This window comes from Eleginops maclovinus, chromosome 16 (assembly GCF_036324505.1).
Source record: "Eleginops maclovinus isolate JMC-PN-2008 ecotype Puerto Natales chromosome 16, JC_Emac_rtc_rv5, whole genome shotgun sequence".
Taxonomy (NCBI): Eukaryota; Metazoa; Chordata; class Actinopteri; order Perciformes; family Eleginopidae; genus Eleginops; species Eleginops maclovinus.
The window spans coordinates 23,661,221-23,682,050 of NC_086364.1; the positions used below are offsets into that span (position 1 = coordinate 23,661,221).

The 20,830-nt window shown below is 42.7% G+C and overlaps 2 protein-coding genes across 5 annotated transcripts; both read left to right on the forward strand.

Moving 5' to 3' along the window:
* The first annotated feature begins 1,261 nt into the window (after positions 1-1,261).
* On the forward strand, positions 1,262-15,348 carry LOC134878060 (protein NLRC3-like). 4 transcript variants are annotated; one of them, XM_063903833.1, is made up of 13 exons: positions 1,262-1,287; positions 1,456-1,594; positions 1,708-1,851; positions 2,236-2,340; positions 5,298-5,533; positions 6,077-7,886; positions 10,855-11,028; positions 11,903-12,076; positions 13,003-13,176; positions 13,497-13,537; positions 13,721-13,791; positions 13,913-13,950; positions 14,444-15,348. In XM_063903833.1, the coding sequence occupies exons 3-13, from the start codon at positions 1,739-1,741 to the stop codon at positions 14,487-14,489; spliced, it is 2,982 nt and encodes a 993-aa protein (XP_063759903.1). In that variant the 5' UTR covers positions 1,262-1,287; positions 1,456-1,594; positions 1,708-1,738; the 3' UTR covers positions 14,490-15,348. The 4 variants fall into 4 exon arrangements, with proteins under 4 accessions (XP_063759903.1, XP_063759905.1, XP_063759906.1 ...); XM_063903835.1 differs by having other exon boundaries at positions 13,721-13,761; XM_063903834.1 differs by having other exon boundaries at positions 1,271-1,287; positions 1,469-1,594.
* A 1,864-nt stretch (positions 15,349-17,212) lies between these two features.
* Positions 17,213-20,257, forward strand: eci1 (enoyl-CoA delta isomerase 1). The gene is made up of 7 exons (XM_063903866.1): positions 17,213-17,374; positions 18,047-18,172; positions 18,265-18,392; positions 18,695-18,841; positions 18,929-19,050; positions 19,136-19,314; positions 19,863-20,257. The coding sequence occupies exons 1-7, from the start codon at positions 17,332-17,334 to the stop codon at positions 20,027-20,029; spliced, it is 912 nt and encodes a 303-aa protein (XP_063759936.1). The 5' UTR covers positions 17,213-17,331; the 3' UTR covers positions 20,030-20,257.
* The last annotated feature ends 573 nt before the right edge of the window (positions 20,258-20,830 follow it).

The following is a 20,830-nucleotide window of genomic DNA, read 5'->3' on the forward strand; positions in this document are numbered from 1 at the left end:
AATGTGGTGAGAGGTGAGTGGTGGGGCGGCGCCCTAGCGCCCTCTATTGGCCAGCCGCCACTGGGTTTTAGGAAAACGAAAAGTAGTTAAATGTAGGTAAATAAAGTGATAATGAAAATGTCAGATAACCTAACAATACTGGATCAACTAAAAATGTATAAATCAGTCACAAGAATTCATCATTTATTTCACACGTGTCTGCATTTAAAGCTCGGGCGGTTGTGTTCATTAGCCTCTCTGGTCAGTTGTTGCATGTTAGCCCGTTGTAGAAGCTGGAGCCATGAATGGAGCTTATTTGGGGATGGTTATTGGTTTTTTTTAAAGGCCAAAGCCACGGTTAAAGGGACTTTATTCATAAACGTTTTTCCCGTTCAGCACATGCTAAACCTGGCCGGAGAGGGGCGCCATGTTGTCCCGTGAATGAGTAACACTAATGCTCTAATTGTGTTCAGAAATAGCATTTCTTCCGTGTATGAATGTCACTTTCACTTTTAAAATGGGGGAGCTTTAGTGGGGTGTGCACAGGAGCTTTATTCTTTGGTGTCGGTTTCACGGCAGAGAACGTAACTGGGGGGAAATCATGCTAATGTTAGCAGCTAACTACTTTGTGAGTACAGAGGAAGTAGCATGTTGGGTGACCTGTTCTTACTTACTTTTTCCATAGCAATGTGCATTTCTGCTGTTTTTAAAACATATATGTTGTATTGTTTTTTTTAGATAAAGAAAATAATATAAGTTTATCGAATTCAAATGTCCATGAACTACATGTCCCACAATGCACTTCGTCCTGCACTGACTCGTCTTTATATCAGCCGTTTCTCTCAGCGGGAACCGACAGTGCGCCCTCTCATTAGCAATATGTGTTATTCACAGAACATGGTAGCACACATAGATCTTATAGAATATGATGCATTGCTGCAGATTAAACTGACCAACAGTACATTAACGAGTTAAATCATCTAGAGCATTCAATTGCAATAAATGCAGCAGTAGTACACCTGCAAACCCTAACTTTAGTGAGGTTTTCAATACAGGATGTTTACTTGCACGGGGTTGTTTTCTCACTTGTATTTTGTATTTTATTTTGTGACTTTGTTCCTCTGGTTTGTAGCTGCATTTCTATTTCTATCATTCTGATAATAATCCCTGTATGTGTACCTGTCCAGGTGATAAGGCTGGCTATTAAACGAAGGGAGCGGCTGCAGACTGGGTGAGATGTTTAAAGTCCAAGTATGAAGTCAGACTGCCAGACTCCATTTTACACTTCGACAGGAGGAAGGAAACAGGGTGAGTGTTGACACCAGGCTCTGCTGCGGTTTCAATATATTCTTAATTCACTGGGTTAAACTATATGTATACAAATAATTCATCTAAAAAGAAATACATTTTCTAGAGTCCAAGGGGACATTTTCAAATGCTGTACACTTTTACATTTCCTGGTTTCTGATTCATCAGAGTTACATAACAGGCAACCGTCCAGAGCAATCAAACTGGAGAGCGACCCGTCTGACTGATTTGTTGAATTTCAAGATTCAAGGAGCTGTGTTTATCCCGAGGGAAATTGCTGCGCAACAGTAGCAGGACAAAGTGAGAGGTAAAATCAAACTAACATAAAATAAACTAAACGAAAGATTATCATTATGATGGATACGATTTAAATAGGGTGTGTGTGTGTGTGTGTGTGTGTGTGTGTGTGTGTGTCTGCAGTGTTACTGGTGTTTCTCTCAAACTGGAGAAGATGAGTGAGGAAGAGGACAAGTCTCCAGTCTCCAGCTGTCTGTCTCTGAAGAGTGACCGCTCTAGAGACTTTAATATAAATTTCAGTGATGAACCCGGACCCTCAGACACAGAGTAAGAGTCTCTGCTAACTGACCTGAAGAGGATTCAGTTTTTATATCATCTGATAATCTGATCAGTTCTTTAATGATCGCAGTAAAGAACCTCCGTACAGTAACAATGTTTAACTGAAGCCTTGCTCCTTGCCATCATCAGAGATAGTGAATGATCTACTGGTGAAATCATCCTCACACTTTACATGTTGGACTTTGTGTTCAGCTAATAAAATCCAAACATGTCAAACCCTTCTCTCTCAAAGGAACTTTAACAGCAGAAACCCTAAAGCTCGTTTGACAGTTCAGAACGAGTCCAAACATCTTTAATCAGATGAACAGACTGAAGTCAAACGCTGCTCTCAACCAGAACTGATGATGTGTAAAACCTTTGTTGTTCCCACAGACGGAGAGCAGAGCCTCCAGTCCCCAGCTGTCTGTCTCTGAAGAGTGACTGGTCTAAAGATATTAATCCACTCTTCAGTGATGAACCTGGACCCTCAGACACAAAGTAAGAGTCTCTGCTAACTGACCTGAAGAGGATTCAGTTTTATATCTGATCTGTTCTTTAATAATGTAAAGACCAGTTCAGAGTACAGAAACACAGTCAGACAGTAAAGAAAAAGCAGTGCAGAGTAGCACAGTAAACGGGCAGAATAAAGTCCACCTGCTGGGCCCTGCTGAGGTGCCCTTGAGCAAGGCACCGAACCCCCACCTGCTCCCTGCCGCCGGCGAGACTGGCATCCTCTTAGCTGTGGCAGCTCTCTGTATTCTGTATAAAACTGCGTTTATTCAGAAATGTATAAAAACCAGAGTGAAAATCTTCATTTCTAAATCAAATAAGAAAGGTCCGTGTTAATAAAGTATTTCTGATTCTGATCGAGGACAGTGAACAATATTCAGGGACATCCCATATGCTATTATATTATCAATGTATCAGCAGCATACAGTTATTTCAAAATGACAAAAATATTGATATTAAGTATTTGTAAAACCTTATATATCATCGTTAAAAAGTCTTTAATTCAAGATTCAAAAGGTTCAAAGTCATATCATACACACACTCACAGTATAGTTATGGAAAGCGTGGGTCACAGGTTCCTCAACAATGCCATATAACACATATATACAAGACAAAACAAATAAATAACAACAGTAACTTCATAGCCCTCTTTAGATGTACATTTAAGATGTTTATTAGTAACAGTAAAGCCTGTGAGCTGGTTGTGTTAGCATTAGCAGATATAAGTATGGAGTCAATTCAAAGACAACATTGTACCTGGCAACATGAAGGAAGTAAAGGTGTGAAGTTCATGTCCCCGTGTTTTCACACAACTTGATAAATTACACCTGGAGACGTAAAGTTTGTGAGGCTCTGCAGAAACCTGTTGTCAGGGTTGGGGAAACAGGACCCAAGTGCAGTAACAAAGTGAGACAGGTAGGGGTCCAAACAAAAGGCGAGCTTTATTCAAAAAGCTGTTAACAAAAACACTCAGCAAGGGGAACACAGGACATGAAAAACACTTAGCTTGAGACATGAAGGACGGACAGGAACAGGCAGGCAACATGGACAAGATCAGTTGGGAAATGACGACGACTGAACAAGAGACCAAAGGGAAACAGAGGGCGTTTCTCAATACCAAGAATGCAAAGAACGGACTTGTGTACTTGGGGAGAACATTCTTGCGAGTTGTTCTTGGAAGAATGAACTTGCAAGTTGACGAGCACACAGAGCTGTTGGCGGTTTGAGACGATGAGTACTTGGTGGTATTGCGCAATACACAATTGTGGAGCTTCTCAACTCCGAAAACGTTTGAGCAGATTTTGAATTCGCCAGCGATTTTCGTAAAACTGCTAATATTTGAAATCTAAACCCTTGATTTCTCGCCTCAAAGTGAATTTGTAGTGATGAAATAGCATACGAAAATAGTAAAAACGTACCGTTGTTCAATGGCGTCGAGTAATTTTCCCGCTCCTCGCTTGAATGCCGAAATGAATGCTGGGATATATTCGCTGCCGAGTTAACACAAGTCAGCATCCGATGCATCCTTGGTAAAATGGGCGTGTCGAGAACGTTTCCCAGAATACATCCGGGTACTTTATCCGTTGTTGGTGAAAGCGAACTTGGGTTTGGGACAGTACTTGGGCAGCAAGAGATGACGTTTCACAAGAACATGAGCAAACGAGTACAGACAAGAACGCATATTGAGAAAGGGCCAGGGACTAAATACACAAGGGTAATCACAAGACAAGACACAGCTGGAGGGGGGAGGAGAAACACAGGGGCAACAGGTGAACACAATGACATAATGAGGCACAGGAGGGAAACGCAGACAGGAAGTGAAGCTAAACATGACACAAGAGGGGAAAACATTTCAAAATAAAGCAGGAAACAGAGACAAAACCAGGATCATGACACCTGTCAGAGAGAGATTCTGCTCCTGTGGTCTCTGACCATCTGAAGTGAATCAGAGAGGGAATCATCAGCACCCAGAGCTCTACAGCAGCTCATATTACATCAGGGTTATTCATGAACGTGTATCAACCAGAGCCTGGTGCTCACAGTATAGCAGCTGCTGTATTTATGCCTGGATTCAGTTATTCTGAGTGTTGATGGAGCAGCACCGTTAGCTTAGCTTATTGAACCTGATCTCTTTCAGAAAACAAACATTTCAAAGGGGTTTCTTGTCGTGTTGCAGACAGACCTGACGAAGCATTAGCTCAGGCTTTTTATAAATCACTATCATCACGTTGTTCTTTCTGCATCCTTTCTATATTTGTATTGTAATTCATTCACAGCAAAGTCGATTTAAGTAAGTTGTGTTTATAATGCGGTAGTGTACCAGATTAATACAGCTGTGTGTGTCTGAGATATGAGGACCATCTGCTCCTGTCATGAATCCAGACAGGATGCTGTTTGGAGACCTTTTTAAAATATCAAACTATAATGTCCACCTTGTTGTTCCTTTGTTCAGAATTGTTGAGGAAATCACCTTCTGGTAATAAAAGAACAGATCTACAAGCTTCAAATCAAAGTTGTGTTATTTAATAAAGAGCATTTAACAGAATCAGGTCCAGCTGGAGGCCAGATAACCTGCACAACCAAAGTCTAAAAGGACCTGACCCCGATCAAATATTAGACCAGATTCTTAAAGGGAAGGAAGAAGGGGAACAGCCAATCAGATTCTACATCCTGAACATTGGTCAGAGGGACAAACTGCATACAACAAGGCAATTTACAGGATGCTAGAAGAAAGGGAGGGGGGAAAGGGGAAGCTACATCAGAGGGACAGGGGGACAGACATTTGTCTTTGTTGACTAACAGCTTGATGTGAATTTCCTTAGTGTGATGTGGATTGAAACTGTGGGAAAGTCGAACTGCAGAAGAAAACTTAACAGTGACATATATACGATAAGAATCAGCTCCACTAAAGTAAAGTGCTTTAAAGGATGTGTTCCTCTCCACAGAGGGAAGAGGAGAAGTCCTGTTCCTGTGGAGGAGCAGCTGTACAGCTGTGCTCTGTGTCAGGACGCCCTAAAGGATCCAGTCTCTACCAGCTGTGGACACTGGTTCTGCAGACAGTGCATCACCTCATACTGGGAGCAGCGACCTCCACCAGGAGACTCCTGTTGTCCCCAGTGTGGAGAGAGATCCAGAACCAGAGCTGGACTGCAGACAGCCAGTCAGACCAGCTCTGTACAAAGTAAGAGCTGAACTCATGCAGCCTCTCTACCGCGTCTGGGCGCCGGGTGTCTTCTCTTCCACAGAAACGCCATCATCTGATCTGTTCTTTAAGGCTTTGTTTTTGAAGTTTGCACTAACACATTTACCGTGGGACAGCAGTGTTTCTGTCTCAATCTGAGGGAAACATTAGCCCTGCTTGTTTATGGTCCTGTTGTGAAGTCGCTGACTGTATCATCAGATCTTCATTCAGGCGTTTTTTTGAAAGTGTGTATGAAGTATTTTCCTTAGTAAATACCGGACAGATCTTCAGCTCAGGGGAACGTTAGCCCTGCAAAGAAATTTAACAGAAGGTAGTAAAGATATCTGATGGCTACGATTGTTGTCTTTATGTCCAGGATTCTTCCTGCATCTGCTTTAGGGTTAGTCTCGTGTTGTACAGCGTAGACTTTAAGCTGTTTATTTAAATCATATCTTCTTAAACCCTGTCTCTAGTTTTAAGTTTTATTTTCATCCTCAGATTCTCAAAAGCATTTTCCTGATCCTCTGGTTCTTCTCTTTTCAGATGGTCTGCAGGAGGTTTTAGAGGAACATAGGACCAGTCTGAGGAGGAGATGTGAACGTGTGACTGAAGGAACTGATGGAAGTGAAACCCTCCTCAACAGCATCTTCACTGAGCTCTACATCACACAAGGACGGAGTGAAGAGGTTAATACCCAACATGAAGTGAGGCAGCTGGAGACAGCTTCCAAGAAAAAGAGCCTCCATGACACTCTGATCAAGTGCCAGGACATCTTTAAAGCCTTACCTGACCAGCAGACACACATCAGAGCGGTCCTGACCAACGGCATTGCTGGAGTTGGAAAAACCTTCTCAGTGCAGAAGTTCACTCTGGACTGGGCCGAGGGTTTGGAGAACCAAGAGGTCAGTCTGGTGATCCCGCTCCCCTTCAGGGAGCTGAACCTGATCAAAGCTGAGCAGTACAGTCTTCTCAGGCTGATCCATGTATTCCATCCAGCCTTACAGAAGGTCACAGCAGAGCAGCTGGCTGTCTGTAAAGTGCTGTTCATCTTTGACGGCCTGGATGAAAGCAGACTCTCTCTGGAGTTCAGAAACAGGAAGGTTGTGTCTGATGTCTCACAGCAGTCCTCAGTCAACGTGCTGCTGACAAACCTCATCAGGGGGAAGTTGCTTCCCTCGGCTCTCGTCTGGATCACTTCCAGACCTGCAGCGGCCAATCAGATCCCTCCTGAGTGTGTGGACAGGGTGACAGAAGTACGAGGCTTCACTGACGCCCAGAAGGAGGAGTACTTCAGGAGGAGATCCAGAGATGAAGAACAGTCCAGCAGAATCATCTCTCACATCAATAGCTCCAGGAGCCTCCACATCATGTGTCTGATCCCAGTCTTCTGCTGGATCACTGCTGCAGTTCTGGACCAAATCTTGACTACAGACCAGAGAGGAGAGCTGCCTAAGACCCTCAGTGACATGTACTCACACTTCCTGCTGGTCCAGACAAAGAGGAAGAAGCAGAAGTACCATGAGGGACATGAGACGAGTCCACAGCAGCTGACGGAGGCTGACAGGGAGGTTCTCCTGAAGCTGGGGAGGCTGGCGTTTGAACATCTGGAGAAAGGAGACATCATGTTCTACCAAGAAGACCTGCAGCGCTGTGGTCTTGATGTCACCGAGGCCTTGGTGCACTCAGGAGTCTGTACAGAGATCTTCAAAAGGGAGAGTGTGATTTTCCAGAAAACAGTCTACTGCTTTGTTCATCTGAGCGTCCAGGAGTTCCTGGCTGCAGTCTACATGCTGCACTGCTACACCAACAGAGACACAGCGGTACTGAAGGACTTCCTGCAGGGAGACTGTGACTATTACCTAGGTGATGGCAGTGATCAGGATTACCCATCCCTGGATGGCTTCTTAAAGGATACCATGAAGAAATCCCTCAGAAGTGAAAATGGCCACCTGGACCTGTTCGTCCGCTTTCTCCACGGCCTCTCTCTGGAGTCCAACCAGAGACTCTTAGGAGGCCTGCTGGGTCGCACAGACAGCCGTCCAAAGATCATGCAGAGAGCCATCAGTAACCTGAAGGAGATGAGCGGTGATGAAATCGTTCCTGGCAGGAGCATCAACATCTTCCACTGTCTGACAGAGATGAAGGACCACTCAGTACATCAGGAGATCACAGAGTTCCTGAAGTCAGGGAACAGATCAAAGAAGAGACTCTCTGTGATCCACTGCTCAGCTCTGGCCGACATGCTGCAGATGTCAGAGGAGGTTCTGGATGAGTTGGACCTGAAGAAGTACAACACATCAGAGGAGGGACGATGGAGACTGATTCCAGCTGTGAGGAACTGCAGGAAGGCTGTGTAAGTCCAGATGAGATGAACTTTATAAACTAGATTAGGTTTAGTTCCTCAGATATCAGTTATTCTATAATTATAATTAGTGCTGTCAAACGATTAAAATGTAATCGAGTTAATCACAATAACAGGTTGTGATTAATCACAAGTTTAAAATACTAGTATTTACTTGTATTTCTGGGGGGAGATAAAACAAATACATCATGTGTGGTGTTGGAATAAAGAAATGCATGACAAACTGGTTCGAGGAACCACAGTTTTCACTTCATTATAAGATCTCAGCTTAGTTGTGATCATTTCTGAACTAGAATCTATTAGTTTGCTGAGTAAGAAGTGTCAGGGAGTGTTTGGCATTGCCCACAACATCCGTAATAAACTGCAGACTAGAAGGATTAGCAGACAACCACATAAACAGTTACAAAGTGAATGTGAACAGCTTGCCTGTAAAGAGTTTGTGAAGTAACATCTCACCCAAATGAATGCAGTAGTGAGTAACAGTGGGCCTATTTAACAAACTGAATGCCATAGTGTCTTTGAAGATACAAAGTGAGCAGTCCCTTTTCACTCTTAGTTGAATAAGATTATTTTAAACAGCGTGAACTTGTGTGACATGACTCCAGTCCACCTGTTCATACACTCTACTTTTCTTTCAACCAGTTGCTCAGGCAGACCAGCATGTTGACATTGTCAGATGACAGAGCGGACCTCTTCTTCTGCACAATGTGGCCTGCCAAAGAAAACAGTCTCTCACATGGCACTGTTGGGGCAGGTGTAGCCAAGTACCTCTGTGCAATATGGGCCAGCTTACCATGAGCACCTGTGTGTGCCGCCCACCACTGTAGTGGACATGCCTCTATGCCGACACTGGGCTCTGCTTTATACCTGTCTACAGTTTTGTCTGTGGACAGTGCCTCATCATCAGACTCTGACTCTGACCCCATCAGTAGGAGGGCCATCTTCTTCTTCTTTGGTGGCTCTGGTTCAATTTCCTCTCTGGATGGCTGTGATGCAGGTTCTCTGTCCTTCAGCATCTCACTCAGCTTTTGCCACACCTCTTCCCTCTCTGCTCTGGGCAGGCACCTGAGGTCCTTGAATCTGGGATCTAGAGCTGTTGCTACCTTTAGCCATAACAGGTTTGTGTTGTCCTTTCGTCTGTTGAGGTCCTCTGTGAATGCAGTCTTGAAGCGCACTATGTAGGCAGGGTCAACATCTGAGACCTCCATCGTACCCAAGAGGTGGCAGAGTGCAGGCAGCACTGCAGAGCAGGACACATATCTGTCACCACCCAGGAGCTCAGTGACATACCTACAAACACACAAAACCAACAGTATTAATGACTACACTTTTAATTCATTTAACACACATTTAGGGGACAGGCCTACAACTAGTTCTGAAGTACAATAACAAAGTGACTGTTGTATTAATTGTATTTGCAGGAAATAAAATTGGAGATGGGGAGTCACCTTACCTGCATGGCTCCAGCAGTGTTTCCAACTTTGCCAGCCTGTCATATTCAGCTGAGGTTAGCATGGCTAATTTGTGCTTCTGCTGTGCTAGCGTTGCCTTCAGTGGGTCTTTGTTGTTTTGGACACGCTTTATCATTTCGAGAGTTGAACTCCAGCGCGTGGGTACGTCCTGGACAAGTGACTGCTCTTCTTGCCCATGAGAGGCTCGCTGAAGTTTCAGCTCTGCTGTGTTTGCAGGACTGTGTTTGAAATGTCCGACTGTTTTACGGCACTTGGCTAAAGCACCGTCAAACCCGCTGTCACGGAGAGGCACCGTGATTACCCTCTGTATAATGTGCGCTACACAGGGCATGTGCTCGAATGGTAGACTCCTTGCCTGCTGTCTGTTCCTATAGTGGTGACCTTGTCTGTAATCTCCCACTCCTTTGCAACTTCAAGAAACTGACTAAACCATGCTTCTGCAAATGCCTTTCCCCTGTTTTCACCACACCTAAAGTGAACGAGTGCAGTTGCCATTGGTCATCGATTAGGTGTGCTGTTACACCGAGGTAGTTATGGTTCCTTACTGATGTCCAGTGGTCTCCAGTCGGTGCAATAAATGTAGCCTGTGCCAACTGCTCCGCTTCTTTGCCTTTTCTCTGCCAAACAATTCATGAATTCTGGAGACAATAGTTCCCCTAGCAGGTGGCTTGTATGATGGGTCATCTGAGGCGATCTGGATAATACCTTGAAGCCCCTGGTCTTCAACGATGTTGATGGGCCTGCAGTCAACGGGGATCCCTTTAGCGATAGCATTGGTTAGCTTAGTTGTTGTCGCTCTGTGGACAGACTTGCCCTTGCTGCACTCTGCCAGTGTAGTTTGGCGAACACGGCTTGATGCTGTCTCAGTGCTAGCATCTTTGCTAGCATCAGCAAAGATGTGCTTTGCCCGAAGATGGTACTTCAGGCTCGTTGTGCTTCGGTGGAAGGACAGTTCATCACTGCAATATGTGCACACAACTTTGGTTTGATCTGAACTTCCGTCTGGAAGCTTTTTAAAACGGAGTGTACCGTTAAGCACACCAGGGAGACCTCCTCATCGTGTTACCTGTGTTTGTGACGCCTTTCAGTAATTCAGCCAGGTAAACATGCGCCTGGAATAACGGTAGGAAGTTTGGGGTCAAACTTGAGAATATGATTCATTAGCGTTTTTATTTTTTTAACGCGTTATGGTTTCAAGATTAATCGCGGGCGTTGTTAATGTTGACAGCCCTAATATTTTATTTATTTGACATTTTAATAAAGCAATATTAATTCGGTTTACAATTCGTTTAGTTTTTCCCTGAAAAATAACAAAAATTACAGATAAAAAAACGGTTAAAGTACCAGATCAATAAGCAATATTGATAAGAGTAGCAGTACCGTTACATTCTTAACGACACCTATCCCTGGTCAATAGTTGCTTCATCAAACTCAGTTAATGTTTCCTCTCTTCATGCTAACTCTTTCTGTATTATGTGTCCTGACAGACTCTCTAACTGTCAACTCTCAGAGACTCACTGTGAAGTCGTGGCCTCAGCTCTGAAGTCTGAGCCCTCCCATCTGAGAGATCTGGACCTGAGTTTCAACAAGCTGCAGGATTCAGGAGTGGAGCTGCTGAGTTCTGGACTGAAGAGTCCAAACTGCAGACTGGAGACTCTCAGGTCAGTTCAATAACTGGATATACTAATATCATTATTATCACTCCCTCCAGGTAATACACGGCACCATAGTTCTTTGTTAATGATGGATTTATTCATCTTAATTGCGCTCCAACATCACTGTCATCAAATCCACCGCCGAACTGTTCAAATACATAACAAAATAAACACGCTTTCATATCACACACAACTGTAAAGACAAAATGAATATGCGTGATGAAACATAAACACACCTCTCTGGCTGCACACAGCCCGGAGAGCATGAGTCCACTTGTTGAAAGGAAAACATCAAATCTTCAAACGTGCACTGCAACACCACCTTCTACTTACAGCGGAGCATACAACTCCTCATGCTTCTTCTTAGAGTCGGTCGCCACAACTAAAGGTGTCCCCGCACAACATGGGATGTAAACGCAGTTCCTTCGTAGTGTTAACACAACGAATCAAAATTGATGAAAATAAATCATATAAATAATATGCGTAAACAAACGTTCCTAAAACAACATAAAGAGTCCTTAGTCTGTAGAATTCTCCAGAGAACAAATACATCTTAACATGTTCTTGTGTTTTTGCTGATGGTTGAACATTCAGCAGAATTACAGAGAGGAGGTGAATTAGTGAGGGAGAGGGTTTGAGCTTCCTCAGACTCACTCTGTGCTCCATGAGTCGCTGAAGATGCTGTCAGTGCTGATGAGCTGTGTGAGGGACAGGAAGGAGCTCCACATCTGAGGAGAGAAACTCTGCAGAGAGTTTGAGATGATCAGGGATTTGTTTCTACATCATTGTTAAAGCTTCTCCAGCTCTGATCTGATTATTAAACTGGAGTTATTTCAAACAGAACTTTGTTTCTAAACTTCATCATGTTTCCTTTATTCAGACTGTGGAGCTGCAGGTTGTCAAAGATCAGCTGGGCTGCTCTGGCCTCAGCTCTGAAGTCCAACACCTCCCATCTGAGAGATCTGGACCTGAGTTACAACGTTCTGCAGGATTCAGGAGTGAAGCTGCTGAGAGGTCTTCTGGAGAGTCCTCTCTGCAGACTGGAGACTCTCAGGTCAGTCCTCCATCTCTCTGTGCTGAGATGTAGAGAGTTGTGTTGCCTCTGAGCTGCAGACATCAGGCTGATATTACACTGATCCTCACTGAGCATCCTAATGCTAAAAATCCTACTCTGGATAAACAATGTTTTTAAAATAAATTGTATAAAAAATACAGCAAATGAATGTTTCTATCAAAACTCCTAAACACTAATTATAGGAGCCATTGTATGTGTGTTGTTGTGCTGTCCATTCAGTTTGTGTTTATCTTGCAATATTATCTTTGAACACTTGGTGGCGGTGATTAGCTGCACTGGGTTGTATAAATAGGTGAAGAGCAAAGAGTTCTATCCAGACCACTTACACCAGTACAACAGACCCGGCAGAACAACCCATTCATCTCATTAATCACCTCAACATTGGTAGTGTAAAGTAACCTCTAAATAAACCTGAACTAAACTGCATCTGCTGCCTTGAAAACTACCTGGTTTGTGTCTGCGTACGATCACTCTCACCCTCCTCTGTGTAATAACGGCAAAACGGAAATAGGACATTGGAAACACTAATATTCTCTGAAGCTACGCGATGCTCTTACTGACGGAACAGTTCAAAGTGAAGATGCTGTGATTCCATGAATCCACTATTCCTAAAATTCATATTCTGGAGGTTTCTTCTTCACATTTCTTAAATGGAATATTCGTGAGATCTGGAGTTGAATCAGTTTCTGAGGGTTGATTTGTCTGGCTGCATCATGAGTGTGTGTAGATGGAGGTTCAGATGTGAAGTCTCCTCTTTATTATTGAAGTAGAAGCACGGTGTGTTTAATATTAATGAGGGCTCTTTTCACTTTCTCACCTTCTCCAGCTCTGAACAGATTACTGAACCTGGAGTTAGTTCAAACAGGACTTTATTTCTAAAGTGACATCATGTTTCCTTTATTCAGACTGAAGAACTGCAGTCTGTCAGAGATCAGCTGTGCTGCTCTGGCCTCTGCTCTGAAGTCCAACCCCTCCCATCTGAGAGATCTGGACCTGAGTGGCAATAATCTGCAGGATTCAGGAGTGAAGCTGCTGAGAGATCTTCTGGAGAGTCCTCTCTGCAGACTGGAGACTCTCAGGTCAGTGAGGGGTCTCTGCTGGTTCAGCAGTATGGTATTAAACTTGGGGGGGGGTAACAGTGATGTTACCACTGACTGCAGGCTCTCTCTATCTCTTCCAAAAACAACATATTGTAATCAAAGCCACATTTAGTGAGTAACAAACTTTCTAACAGTCGTGGGATTTTACAGACGGGTGGAAAGGAAGCTGTCAGTCGTAGTGTTAGCAGAGAAGAGATGATGGGATGTAAAGCCTTAGATCAGTCAGGACTCTGAAGCTGACTCAAAGAACACTTATTTTAAACTGGATCTAAACTGATGGGTTGTGTTCATCCTTACAGGATCGATGAAGGGACGATCACAGCCAAGATCCAGAAGAGCTGTGAGTATAGAAACCAGATCCTCCTTTCATCAAACCATTAACGTCTGATCCTGAGAGGTTCAACAGAAACATGTTGGAACTCCATCTGGTTTCAGCTCTCTCAATCATTGAGGGTTCTAATGTTTCTCTTTGTTAGAGCTGTATTATTATGGCTGTTTCTCTGTCTCTTCTTCTCTCCATCAGGTGACTCCGGTGTGGAACAGGAAGTGAAGACGGACAGAGAGGTGAGAGAGGAGCAGTCGTACCGTGTGAAGGTGATCATGAGGCTTCACCACGGGTTGAAATCGATGTTCTGCTCTGGAGTTGTAGTTTGTGTTCATTGAACTGAATTGTATTTTTATTAATTAACTAACTTTGTGCCTTTCATAATTCCAGGCTCCAGTTTCAAGGACGGGGAAAGCCAGTCTGAAGAGGTGGGTTTTGAGGGCTTGTTTGAAGGGGTTGTTGATTGTCTGATGTGGCTAGGGATGGAGCGACAGCAGAGAAAGGTGGAGCGTGGATGTGACCGAGGGGAAGGATAAAGAGGAGGAGGCTCTATTAGGAAGATGGCATACAGCAGAGGTTCTCAACCTGTTCCAGTCAAGACCCCTCAGAACAAATGTCTCTGAAACATTTTGGAGGATTCAACAACATATATTAACATGTGTGTCGTCGTTTGGGAGATTCATGAGGAACTGTATATAGAGTACATATATTCTATAAGTACATACAGTACATACATATTAATACTTTAGGCGAACAGAGCTCCACCTCTGGGGACGTTTGGGAATCTAAATATCTGTTTCTTAAAGCAGAAGACAGGAAGTGATTCACAGAGCAGATGTTATCAGTCTCCACATTTATAAGAGCTCTGTCTGAAGGAATGGTTGGTTATTTAATACGAGTGTTCTCCTGTTTATCTTCCAGCTCCACGGGGGAAGGCTTCCCACAGAAAAGCTGCATTCTGCAGTGAAAATCAGATCAGAGCATTTTCCAAAACAAGGAAAACATGAACTGTAAAACAAGTCTCCTCGTTACGGGAAACAAACCGTCAGCTGTCGGAACCATTCTGTAAAAAATGTAGGAGCATGTTAAACACTAAACTGTTCTAATTCACAGAAAATATCATTTAAACCAGTAAATACACCGGGGCTTTTCTGGTGAATTAGCACGCTGCATTTCACAGATTCTGCCTGTAAAATGTAGTATAGTTGCTGAACGTTGAATACCTTTCAATACCACAATGATCAATACCATGTCAGTCATTGGTACTCAGAAGTTGTGTATGATGTAATGTTTTGTGCAGGATTCATTGCATATTCAACATGATAGTAACATTTAAAGATTGCAACTCTGTAAAATGCATCCCCTTTTTTATATTTTTAAAGTCATCAAATTATTTTCTATAAATCCTACACTTTACAAGCAGATGAACCCTTTTCATATAATAAAGAGTATGGGGTCAGGGGGCTTTGCTGGTTATTAGAGTTTATATGTAGTGTCAGATACTCCCGATGGACTCATTCGTGGCCCAAAGTCCAGCAGTGGCTCAGTCAGTAGGGGCTTGGACTGGGAATCGTAGGGTTGCCGGTTCAAGTCCCCGAACAGACTTGAAATATGGAAAGTGGACTGTTACTTGGAGAGGTCCCAGTTCACCTCCTAGGCCCTGCTGTGGTGCCCTTGAGCAAGGCACCGGACACCTCCAATCCCCCCTCCCCATTGCTCCCCGGGCGCTGCTCGATAGCTGCCCACTGCTCCTAGTACTAGGATGGGTTAAATGCAGAGGACCAATTTCACTGTGTGTGCTCTGCTGTGTGCATGTATGTGAAAATAAAGAGGGTTTCATCCTCCCATTCTATCTTCTATCTAAAGTGTGTGTGTGTGTGTGTGTGTGTGTGTGTGTGTGTGTGTGTGTGTGTGTGTGTGTGTGTGTGCGCTGATCATTTCAGAGTTAAAAATAGGGCATCTTTTGAGGGATGTGTTTGCTGTGTCTTTAAGAGGCACTTGAGCTGTTATTGTGTTTATGCAGCTGATGATAAACTTACACTTTGGTTAAGGGGTTATTTCATTAGTGAGCAGAGAAGGAGAGACAGGGAGTGGACAGCGAGGGACGGGCAAGTCTGGTCTCCATCTCGCGCCGAGCCGCTGCGCCACATTCAGGCAGCCCCCGGCACCATGCTACGCCACCCTCGACTGTATCAACAATGAGTCTCAAAGTGGGATCAATAAAATATATCTTAGATTAGAGGCAGGGCTGATGACTTCTGTAAACACTGCTTATAAATTAAACTCTGTCTAACCTTTGACTGCAGTCAAATCAAGCAGGTGTTTACTGCAGAGACAGGAGGGCTGGGCTGTGATTGGTTGTTCGTTGTCACCTGACAAACGGTGCCCACTGCTGAGATCCAAAAGGTAAACTACTGTGAAGTAAGGACACAGCTGTCAGTGGGGAGATTTAAAACTACAGCTCCATCACCAGTAACGCCTGCATGGCTGTTCCCTCGGTGTTTATGCTAAAGCCCTTCAGAGGTCCACCCAGCAGTGGCTCAGTCAGTAGGGGCTTGGACTGGGAATCGTAGGGTCGCCGGTTCAAGTCCCCAAACAGACTTGAAATATGGAAAGTGGACTGCTACTTGGAGAGGTCCCAGTTCACCTCCTAGGCCCTGCTGTGGTGCCCTTGAGCAAGGCACCGGACACCTCCAATCCCCCCTCCCCGTTGCTCCCCGGGCGCTGCACAATAGCTGCCCACTGCTCCTAGTACTAGGATGGGTTAAATGCAGAGGACACATTTCACTGTGTGTGCTCTGCTGTGTGCATGCATGTGACTAATAAAGAGGGTTTCATCCTCCCATTCTATCTATCTACCCCCTACTAACCATTTCACAGTTCAGTAGCTTTCCGTTGAAAGAGGAAACATCGACTCAACAGTATTTATATTAAAGATAGTATTAATAGCATTTATTTGTTTTGTCATTTAAAATGTTACATTTGTTTTTCTAGAAAAAGGTTATTATTCAATGTTCTGTTATAATAATTATTTTATTAATAATTATTATGATTTATATGTTTTTAATACAAAATATTATTATTATTATTATTTAACATTTTAATTTATATTATGTTCTTTTATGAACATTTTCATTTGTTATGGAAAACATTATCTTCAATTATTATAAGTATTATTTCATAATTATTTTGTTTTATTGTTAAATAGTTTGAATCATTATTACAATTTTTACTATTTATGCTCATTTTATAATCTGGTCATATCTTACAGTTTAGTTTGTTTTTGAAGTGAAAAACATTAGGGTTACATTTTTATTATCATTATATAATTCATTTGTTTTTATACAATTATTATTATTTACTGCACACTGATTTTTATTAAAATTGTGCATTTGTTTGTGAAGTTAAACATTAAGGTCACAATTTTTAAAAACCTTTCAAAAATATGATATTGATTATTATTGTGCCAGACATTTATATTGTTATTTATTATAATTTGAAATTATTTTTTGAAGAAAACATTAAGGTCATTATTATTATTATTATTATTATTATTTTATTATTATTATTATTATTATTATTATTATTATTATTATATATTTACTTTTCATTATATTTCACATACATTTATATTTTTCATAATTAGTATTTATTATTGATAGGACTCCACAGGTCCTCCGGAGCAGCAGGGGGCGGTAATGCTCTCTCCAGCTACTGCAAACCGCTGAGCAGAAGGAGAGGCTCGGAGCTGCAGACTGGAGGAAGTTTAAAGCAGCTTCTTATTTATTTGAACCGTAAACTAAAACAGCATGGCTTTGAGAGCTGCTTTCAGGAGCAGGGGCGGACTGTCGGGTGAGTGTCTGAACATATAACAGTTAGTGAAGGTACGAAGTGTACTTAATGTCTCCTGCTGTTAGCTGTTAACACACACTGGGACAAAGGTCACTGCAGTAACACTCAAGTGTCTTCACTTATTTAGCTTTCTCCTGCTTTTTACTCTCACATTAAAATGTATTGAGGACAAATCGCATTTTGGACCACTGCAATATAGAGGAGTATTGGGTCAAATATCTGAAGTTTTGAGGAGCTGCAGAGAAGAGCCAGCCTGCAGGCATTATTCTACAGACTGTATTTTATACTACTGCATCACTTTTCATATTGTCCTGATTTTTATTTATACTGACATTGTTATCTCTGTGTGAACTCTGACCTGTCCTGTGCTTCTGTGTTATTGCTGCTCTAAAAGTTGAATTTCTAAATAAAAAGTATAAAAACTTAAGGGTTCAAAATATTATTATTATTATTATTATTATTATTATTATTATTATTAATATTATTATTAATATTAATATTATTCATCTGTATTTTTTTTTTAGATATTTAAAGTTATTTTTATTTAATTTTTTGAAGGGGAAAACATGATTACAATTACTATTACCATATTTGAATTGTTGTATTATTAATGTGTGTGTGTGTGTATGTGTGTGTGTGTGTGTGTGTGTGTGTGTGTGTGTGTGTGTGTAGGACTCCTCTCCCAGTGGTCCTCCTGCAGCAGCAATGTGAGAACCTGTGTGTCTCCCGTCCTCCTCCCTCAGCAGAGAAACCACTCTACGTCTCCGAAGATCAGAGTGGAGTTCGACCAGAGCACGGGTAAACATTCATATATCGTCTGTCCTCTGTTTGGGTGGAAAATGACGCCGTTGCCCACTTCCTGTGTTGTATTTCCTCCCGTGTGTGTGCAGGTGTGGCTGTGCTGCACATGCAGAGTCCTCCGGTCAACAGCCTCAGTTTAGAGTTCCTCACCGAGCTGTGCATCAGTGTGGAGAAGCTGGAGATGGATAAGAGCTGCCGAGGCCTCATCATCACCTCGGTACAAAAAACTGTCTATATATAGAGGGGTGCATGGATGTCGTGTTTTTGTGTTGGTCCCTGAAGGCAGCATCTTTTCAAATGAAAAGCTCCATAGAGTAGCTGTAACCTAGCAGGAATCTACAAAAGAGGCATGTTTTTCAAAATAAAAGTCCAATAGAGTAGCTGTAGCTGTAGCCTAGCAGGAAAGTCCGGGTGATGTTGTTTTTAAAAATAAAAACGTGTTTTGAAATGTTTTGAAATGCTATCTTAAATAAATATTGCGGTTTAAAATGATCATTTACCCCGAGTGTGTTACTTCAGGGTCAGCCAAAGGTGTTCTCCGCCGGGCTAGACATCATGGAGATGTACGGGAAGAGTCCTGAACATTGCGGAGCGTTCTGGAGAGCCGTTCAGGAGATGTGGCTGAAGCTCTACAGCTCCAACATGGTCACTATCGCTGCTATCAATGTAGGTTCAGAACCAACTGATCATCCCTGTGACGGAAGAACTAACCCACCAACGTTATCATCAGGTCAATAATAAAATCCTCCTCAGGGCTCCAGTCCTGCCGGAGGCTGTCTGATGGCCATGACGTGTGACCACAGGATAATGGCGGACAACCCTCGTTACAGCATCGGCCTTAACGAGACGCAGCTGGGGATCGTGGCGCCTTTTTGGTGAGGAGACATTGGAATTGGAAGAGTCCATAAAGAAATCACTACCAAAGAGAAAGGCCTTGTTGATGATGATGATTGTCTGCAGGTTTATGGACACCATGACGAACACGGTGGGCCAGCGGACCACAGAGATGGCTCTGCAGCTGGGGTTGCTCTACAACCCGGCAGAGGCCCTGAAGATCGGACTGGTGGATCAGCTGGTGCCTGAAGACCAGGTCCTCACCGCGGCCACGCAGACCATTAGCAAGTGGCTGGCTATTCCAGGTGTGTTGGCGACTTAAAGCATGCAAGGTTTATTAGTTATTACTGTGTCCTTACTCTAAGTTCAGGCAGAGGCTTCTTTTTCAGAATAAAAGCCCCAGAAAGTAACTATATTCTTACAAAGAGTCCAGGAGGATGCATGCTTTCAAAATAAAAGCTCCATAGAGACACTGTATCGTAAGAGGTAGCTCAGAATGAGGCTTGTATTTCATATTAAAAGCCCCATAGAGTAACTGCATCCTAAGAGAAATCTCAGAATGAGGCTTTCTTTCAAAATAAATATCCTTTAGGTTTACTATATTTTTCCAAGTAGTTTTCAAAATAAAAGGAACAGGAATTACCAACATCAGTACAGCAAGTTCAGGACGAGGCATGGTTTTCAAAACCCCCAAAGAGTTACTAGATCCTTACAGGAAGCTAAGCAAGAGGCATGTTTTTCAAAATAAAAGCCTCAGGCAGTAACAAAATAGCTACTGTGGGTAAAATGTACTTAGTGCTGGCAAAACTAGCATTATGTTTGGGGTCTAACTCTTAATGTCCACCTTTCACAGACCATGCCAGACAAATCACCAAGTCCATGATGAGGAAGCAAACCATCGACAAGCTCAGGTCCAACAGAGAGTCCGACATCCAATACTTTGTCAACTTCATCACCAAAGACTCCATCCAGAAGTCGCTCGGCGGGTACATGGAGATGCTGAAGAAGAGAAGAGCCTAAAGGACAGAGGGAAATAATGACGTATATACTTTCTTTAAGGGGGGGGGGGACGTTCTAACACTGTTAAAACACATCCGCTCTCAGTGTGATATTGGTGTCTGTGAGCTAGGATCCTTAATCTCTCCGCACCATCTCTTCATACATTTACTCCAGTCTTTTGAAAATGTAGGTACTTCTCTCATGTCACCTTGTACTTCAATTCCATTATAATTAAAGAGAAATATCTGACTTCTTCCTTTACATTCATTCAGTTTGCTGTTGTTTTACAAAAGAGAGTTTATAAAATATGGTATTTTGTTGTTAATTAAAGTAGCAAACAATTTTACAAGAACGGCTGATTCAATCAATCAATTAAGGGATCATTAATTAGCATCTAAACATAGTCATGAAAATAATGAGTTATCAAAATCTAAATGGTTACATCTCTACTTTAAAGAGTCCTCTCCTGCTGATGTTCAGGTATATATCAGTATGTAGCGTCTCTACTTTAAAGAGTCCTCTCCTGCTGATGTTCAGGTGTATATCAGTATGTAGTGTCTCTACTTTAAAGAGTCCTCTCCTGCTGATGTTCAGGTGTATATCAGTATGTAGAGTCTCTACTTTAAAGAGTCCTCTCCTGCTGATGTTCAGGTGTATATCAGTATGTAGAGTCTCTACTTTAAAGAGTCCTCTCCTGCTGATGTTCAGGAGTATATCAGTATGTAGTGTCTCTACTTTAAAGAGTCCTCTCCTGCTGATTTTCAGGTGTATATCAGTATGTAGTGTCTCTACTTTAAAGAGTCCTCTCCTGCTGATGTTCAG